The 7,693-nt window shown below is 43.7% G+C and overlaps 1 protein-coding gene across 1 annotated transcript in view; it reads right to left on the bottom strand.

Moving 5' to 3' along the window:
• The window catches only part of LOC104461407 (VPS10 domain-containing receptor SorCS3-like), a gene marked incomplete at both ends in the record, with an annotated part of 76,668 nt that overhangs the window by 52,995 nt on the left and 15,980 nt on the right, over nt 1-7,693 (bottom strand). Inside the window, one exon of the mRNA XM_010072998.1 lies at nt 4,104-4,168. Within this exon, the coding sequence (XP_010071300.1) occupies nt 4,104-4,168 (65 nt within the window). The remainder of the gene's footprint in view (nt 1-4,103; nt 4,169-7,693) is intronic.

Genomic DNA, 7,693 nt, shown 5'->3' with positions numbered 1-7,693 from the left:
CTTTCCCTATATAGAATCTACAGGGCCTCTCAACAAAAATGTCAGCTAAGAGGGAAGGGCGCATCATAACTTCCAAGCTGTTATCTCCCTCTTCTCTGAAAGGAGTTAATTTTTGAGCCCTGTTTTGCACAGCCACAGGAAAAAGGACAGCTGCAAAGAGGGGTAGGTGGCAAATGCCCAAGCTATGCCTTTAAAGCCTTGCTTACCTTTCACTGGAGATGTATGCCTTAAGGGAAGGTTGGCTTCCATCTGGACATTATTTCCAATTTATATATCATCCCATGCAACACAAGAATTAGAGAGTCTGGGTGTTTTGGTTTGGTTTGGATTTTTTATTATGTTCAACTGCAAAAGGAGTTGAGAAGAGCTCCCTATTTCCTAAACAGACTCAAAGACTCACGCTTATAACCCAACATGAAGCTACTCTCTCAGCCCATCTGTGAATGAGGCAATATAGACGTCAAGCAGCCTGGAGGATTTGGTGCAGCTCAAATCCCAGTATCCACACCTCCGCACAACCCCTTGCCACCAACTTGTCTCACTTCATGTTAGGGAATTGCTTCCTCAGATGTGCAGCCATTTTCCAGTTGAGGATCTGAAACACTTCCCCATTGCCAATTAACATAGCTTCTCATCTTGAGAATTTGGAAGTTTACTTTTACCCTTTTTAGAAGTTATAAAACTGAAACAATTTATTGAAATTTGCAGCGGTAGACTGGTGAAATAAGCCAAGCTACTAAGTCACAACAGCTTTGACAGGAAGCAGGAGCACAGGAGGCTCTCTATGGTGAGAAACACCCAAAGGTGTGCATCCCTGAAGGGAGACACCGAAACAGTCAAACCTGTCACCGTGCTGAAAGCTGCAATGGGCAGACCTCTGTGCAGGTTACTGGGACTTACAGAGACACAGGACAGCAAGGTCTGCTCCTCTCTGGCAGCATTAACAAGGCAGCTAACAGCAGGCACAGCCAGCCAGCATGTGTAACAGAGAGAAGGGCAGCTGATGGAAACAAGCTGCATTGGCAGACTGGCTCAGCTTAAGTCAGGTCCTGGTGCCAGGCAAGACTTAAAATCATAAACTGCCAGTGAAGGTTACCAGAGGAGGGGGGAAAACAAAAAAAACCCAAAACTATCTGGCCTCAACAATTTTTCCCCCAAAGGAAAGGAAGATGTAGGAATGTTGGCAGAACTGTAAATTATTCCCCAGGAACTAGTTACCCAGTTTTATGTTTCTGGTTAGGTTCCCTCTCTCTCCCCCCCCCCTTTTTGCCTTTAATTAAAATACTGTTTATTGCATCATATCTGTGAGTGAGGAGAATATTACCTCACTGAACACCAAGAAGTTTAATGTATCTTTCCCAGGAGTGCTGATGGGCGCTTGTGTGAGTATATCTGTAATAGTTCCCTTGCATCCAACCCTGTCCTTGCTGTTCTCTGTTACACCCAGGCAGAAGGTATGGTGCACAAGGCTCCTAGATCTTTTTATAATTAAAAAATGCAAGCCTATTTTATTATTCTGGTACAACAGCTCTGCCAAGATGTCAAAAAAACATGAAAAACTTTATCTGCTGCAAAAGACAGAAACAGCTTGAGGTCAGCTAGGCACAGGAATTAGTAACATCTCGCAAATATTTAAGGAGATGAGACACTGTGGCAGATGTTTTTTCAGAGACCCTACCACTCCTAATGACCAGGCAGAGAGAATGCATGGGGCGAGATGTCTTGGAGGACAGACAGAGCAGTGAACAAGACTGCTGCCTCCCAGCTCCATAAGCTTCCTGATAGCCCTGTCTCATTTATGGATGAATGAGACTCCAGCATGCCCCACCGCCTGTTCCCAGACACAGAACTTATTTTAGGCCTTAGTATCTGAATCAGTATTAGGTAAGTTCTTGACTCTCACTACTCTCAAAAGAAAAAAAAACCCATCAAGTTCAGAAGTCTAATGCAAAACACCATTTCCCACACACACTTTTTTTTTTTTATTTTTTAAATAAAAAGCATGGAAGAAAACAGAAGGGGAAAGACAAATACCCCCTCTAAAAGAACCACGTACTTTTAAAGTGGCCAGGGACATTGAAGGCATGTATTCTTGTCTCTGAACTCAGCTGAGCAATGGGAACACTCAAATGTCTCTGTTAATGCATCAGATAAGTGACAGTCACCAGACTGACCTAAGAGGCATTAAAAATGCCTCCTTCTTGGCTTGAGAAAAACTTTCATCAGAAACTTTCTGAACAAGAGGAAATAACTGCAGAGACCCATTTTTCCAGCAGGTCTAAGTGCCTCAGCCATTTCAGTGAGAACATGAACGCCCATTTGTTTTACAAAGCCAACTAGAAGAAAAGTTCAGCTTCCCATTCCTAAGTACACAGAGCTGTACTATTTCACACCAGGTGAGGCTATAGCTTTGAGGTAGTCGATGTTTAGTAACACAAACTAATATCGTTTTAAGCCTTAAAAACTCTAATTAGAGCAACATGGTTCTTTTGTGCTATGCTTGGCTGGGAGAGGAGTCATTCTGGTGCTGTCCCCCAAGCAGGACACCCCAGCAGGGCCAGCACAGCCTGCTGGGTCTCGCCTGTGCTTGCTGTCTGCTGGGACAATGGCTTGCCAGGGGCGTGCTTTGCTGACACTACTAGTTTAAGTCTGACTTTCAGTGAAACCCTCAATACCACCAACTGCCAATTTCAAAATGCTGAATTTATATATTAAAACAAGAACGAACAGTAAACCCCCAAGCAAACAAGACCTGAAGGAAGAGAGCTGTCTGCAAACTGGGGAGACATCTTTCAAATGAAGCACCTACAGCCTTGACACATCCAATATTCAAATAGCTGGGTGAGCAAGTTTAATCTTAGCTTGAAAACAGACTCGATCAGCAGTTTGTTTGCTTACTTGCTTGCTTGCTCTTTTTACTTGCTTTTGGCCACTTCTCCCAGTGTCCCTGCAGCAGCACACACAGCAGCAGAGGCACTGAAGAAGCCTCCCTACCTTGCCCACCCACCTGACGACCTGTTTTGCTTTTCCCACATATTCAACAAACAGCTGTCACCCTTGAGCTTTTGTTGCCTGGTTATTTATTCAGGTGCCATCACTAAATAGCAGTGGGAGGCCAATGACTGATTTTAGAAGATCCACAGCCTCAGAAAAGCCACCCTGACAGACAGGAGCTTGTTCGCACAGCATCTGGCCTACACAGTGCTTGACTAGAAGAGGGAAAAGTTTGCAATAAACAAAAAATGAGGCCATCTCCTCCCAGAAATCCCCTATAGCCTCAGTCCTATGCCACTCTTCTACACAGTCATTGTAGTGTAAAAGGGGCACATGTCCCATTGCTGTGTAGCACTGAGCTGGAGTAAAGCCGGCTCCAGCCCAGCAGCTGTAGTTCCCCTGTGAAATACCTAAAACATGTCCGAGAGAGCGGTGGAAAAAGTCAACTTACTTCCAATACTTGTTGTCTTCTTTGATGGAGGTTAATTACACACAAATCCATCCTACTGCAAGTGTTGTTAGATTCATTTCAATGACATGTTAAGAATTTGTTTGTTTTTTTTTTTCTATCTCTTACTTCAGATCCAGGCACCTTTACAAGGCCTATGTTGTTTTGGTATGGAGCACCTACTCATAGATCATAAGCAAAGCTGAAAAATCCTTTCAATATGAGACAAAGGGTACCCAGGGCATAGAGACCAGAGGAGAAGACTGACTATAGGCAATTTCTCAGGTTTCCAGGTACATCCTAGCTGTTCTAAACACCTGGAAATGCACATAGGCTGTACTGTGCGGTGCTAGTAGCCCAGCTCTTTGTGATTCATGGAATATATGATACTGAAACAGCTAAACAAGGAAAAGAATAGGCAGCTCCTTAGCCCAACAGTCTGTGTTTCTGCCCAGCCTCTTGACAGACACAAGCCCTGCAGCCTCTGAATTTCCCCCCAAGGGCTAAGGATAAGAGTATGCCTCCCACCAAACCCCATGACCCACATCTTTCCTACCAATTAAAATGTAAATGGGAAGACAAAATGAGCAAAGTGAATTTCCATTCCCACTCCCTTCGTGATTGAAAGCCCACTTTTTCAGCATTGGCTGCAGGCACTTACATCCATCAGCTGTCCGGGCTTCCATGTGCACGAGGTCAGGTTCTTTATCCAAACCGGCCACCGACCTGGGGGGTGAGGAGAGAGACAAAGAGAGAGAGAGAGAAGGCAGACAGTTAGATAAAAGGCTGCAATCAGACAGAGAGAGGGTGAGGTAAAGCAAAACCAGTTCAAGTCTACCTTGTGACCCCCGGCATGTAGGTCCCTCCCTCGTACCAACTTGTCTCCTTTGTGTTTCTATACAGCCCACTCTCAGGGGCTTTTAAGAGAGACATCTTCCCAGGCACTGGTGAGGGAACCTGCCTATCCTCTTGTCTACGAGATCAAGACTACAGTGATCATTCTTGGGATGGCAAAGTGAGCTGGTTCCAAGATCCAGTAAAGCCAGAGCTCTGTGTTAATGCTGAAGGAAAGATGAGGGCACAGAAGCCTCGTGCTTATAGACAGCAAATTAAAAAAGGGTTTTACTTGGCTGAATAGTGACATGAGAGACTGAGTTTCCTGATCTGCCCCTGGTTTGATGGGCAATTTTGCTATTGTTTACCTCAGTTTCTCCATCTTCAAAAGAAAAACAATGATGCGCATATGCATGGTGAAGTTCTGACTAAAAAAAAGCAGGAAAGTATTCAGTATTCACCCCACATTCCCATGCCATAGTCCTTGATAATCATGAAACAAGCCATGATAAGTTTGTTTAACCACACTGGTTGAAATCCAAGCACCTTAAGTCAAATATTCCTGTGCGTTGTTATTTTACTCCCTAAAAATGTTTTGCAAGGCACATTACAAAGATAGTTTTCAGTTTTTCCTCCTGGCAGAGAAAAAGTCAAGCCCAGAACAGAAATGTTATTATTAGTGTCCTGGTTGATAAGAATCACTGGGAGATGAACATTTAGTCCTAGCAATGGCTGGCAGGCGAGGAAAAAAAAAAAATCCATAGATGTCCACGTGATTTATGGAGCTGCTTCTCCTGAGTTAACCAAAGGGCTAGATTAAAAAAGGACAATGACAAAAATCAGCTTCTAATTTGGTGGAAGCTGAATTTGATACAGTAGATTGTAAATAATAGATTCCCTCCAAGCCAGCCAACATTCACAATTCCCTAATGTTCTGAAACACTTTTATCACAATCTTTTGCTGCTTTCATCCTTGGGGCATCAACAGCTAAAACATTAAAAAAAGAAAATAAAAGAAGATAAAAAGAACAAACAAAATAGAGATGCACTGATACATTTTTGTGGATCTCACGAAAAACATAGCGACTGAAGCAATGACAAACATACATATGTGCTGGAGTTCAGCTAAGATCAGCCAGTGCTGCAAATGCCAAAACAGCTACATTATGACCTGCTGTGTAGGTAACTGAAAGTGGCACTGCTTGTTAACTACAGCACTGCATCAATAGCGAGTCCGTTCACAAGACACTGTGAATTGTGGCCAGAAAAACTCAACACAACAAAAAAAAGCTACACAGGCAGAGCTTTCATCATTCTACTCCCAGTGAGAAATAGTCTGCTCCTTAATCGCTACCATCAGTTTCAGGGTGATCCCACAAGGAAGAAAGTGCTCTTTGTTATCAGTAATGATGCCAGAACAGGCCTGAGTCCCTGCAACCGTGCAATTATTGGGGTCAAATCTTCCGAATATCTGGACATGGTTAAAAGTGACAGTAGGACAAACAGAAATTCCTTAAAATGTCACTGAAAAACCTTATGGTGTGCAGCAACATTATTTCACAATATATATAGACAAGACATACATCTTTCTAGTCCGTAGCAGAAGTTTTCTTCCTTTTTCCCATAAGCAGCCCTAAACGCTGTAATTTCAGCTGTTCAGCAATCATGACCCTCACCTATGACATGTCAATAGGGACAGAGGTACATGCTTACCTATGTAAGCATATCCTATTATCTATGTGTCTATCACAACTTTAAAGGGAGCAGTAATTTCTACACTTTCAGGTACAGGTTGGGAAAACATTAGGGACCTGACCCATAGCCCTTCCCAACAGGCTTCCTACTTAAATCCAACCTTCATCCTGGAGCCTACACTCTCTATACACCAGTCTTCTACGCAGAGCCACTTGCTGTGTCCTGATACCACAATGCCAGGCTGCCCCACCTACTCCCCAACACCTCCTGGGTCCCTCCACTCCAGATGGAGGGGGCACTGTGCCTCCCCCCACAGCAATGGGGCAAACATACTCTTGGCCCAGGTAATACGAAACATCAGTCTGCCACAATAGTATTCATTTTTATAGGGTCTGTAAATAGAAGAACCTAAGTATTTCCAAACAAAATCAAAAATACTCATTACCATTGTATGTTTGCATATACAAGATCTGTAGATCTACTCATTATGCCTATTAAGTGAGCACCAGGGGACAACAGGAGTCTCCTGAAACATGCCATTCTAGCTTGAAGTTCCTTCCCAGTGCCATCTACTTGTTTCCTTACATAGTTTTGACGATGACAAAAAAAGGACCAGCCTACAGCACCCCCCTGCTACTCCTCTGCTCACCAAATACCGTACTTGAAGTGGAAAAGCTCACAAAGCAATCTCCTGCAGCCCAAAAGCAAGACAAGATCCTGTAGGCAGATAAGAAGGCTGTGAAGTAATGCATCGGTCATCACTCCCTTTCCCAAACCAAGTTGCTCTCTTATATCAAGGACTCTCAATGTAAAACAAATCCCCAATCAATACTGTTTCTTCATGCCTCGCCTCACGTCTGTTCTCACTGGCAAAGAACACAGCTTTGCTTTGCAGTGCTCTGACTCCTGAATATGGGTCTTTTCAGTAAATGGTCTCTCAACATTTGTCTGGAGAAGTTTACGCGAAGAATACACAAAAGTTGGGCAGTGGAAAGAGCAAGATCTGAAGGCAGGTCCTGGAGCACAGCTGTAAAAATGCACGCACTGATGGTAAAGCTATTCCTTTATCCCATATAGTAACTTCTCTGGTTTTGAGAACTCACTACAACAACCTCTCAGGTCTGGCAATACAAGAGCAGCAATGAAACAAGAAGAGACACCTTCACAGCCTTGTATTTTCTCATACATTATCTCTCTGAAGAGCATTTGGAGGATGCACTGCTCAAAACTATCTGAGCAACTCAAGTATGATGAGGAGAGATATCACCATCCCCTGATATACCCTTTCCCTTGCAGGTTCTCTACAAAGAAGTGGAGCCCAGAGGGTGGGCTGGCTGGGAAGAGGTTTCACGGTTCTCTGGCTGACAAAAAGCTCTATTTCAGAGCCTTACAAAGACAAGAGTATTTAACAACATTCAGAAGCCTAAGCTCAGCTTGAAAACAGTTTTCCTGCCCCATGTTCACACCTCAGGCTCCATACACAGCTCAGCTCTGTGTTTGGTATGTACACAAACTCCAGACAGCAAAAACTAAACCAAGTTCCAAAAAAATGCACCCAGATGTGCTGCTGCCCAGGATGACCATAGAGAGGAAAAAAGGGCAGTCTTGCTGTGAGAAACCATGCTAAATCAACATCCTTCACCATCCCTATTCATTTATCACCACTCAGATGAGAAAATGCTGAGGGGATGCAGGCAGAAGTGACAGGAAAGGTCATTTTTT

This window comes from Pterocles gutturalis, unplaced genomic scaffold (assembly GCF_000699245.1).
Source record: "Pterocles gutturalis isolate BGI_N339 unplaced genomic scaffold, ASM69924v1 scaffold47702, whole genome shotgun sequence".
Taxonomy (NCBI): Eukaryota; Metazoa; Chordata; class Aves; order Pterocliformes; family Pteroclidae; genus Pterocles; species Pterocles gutturalis.
Note: the sequence above shows the minus strand (reverse complement) of the source record. Positions and strands in the feature narration are given on the sequence as shown.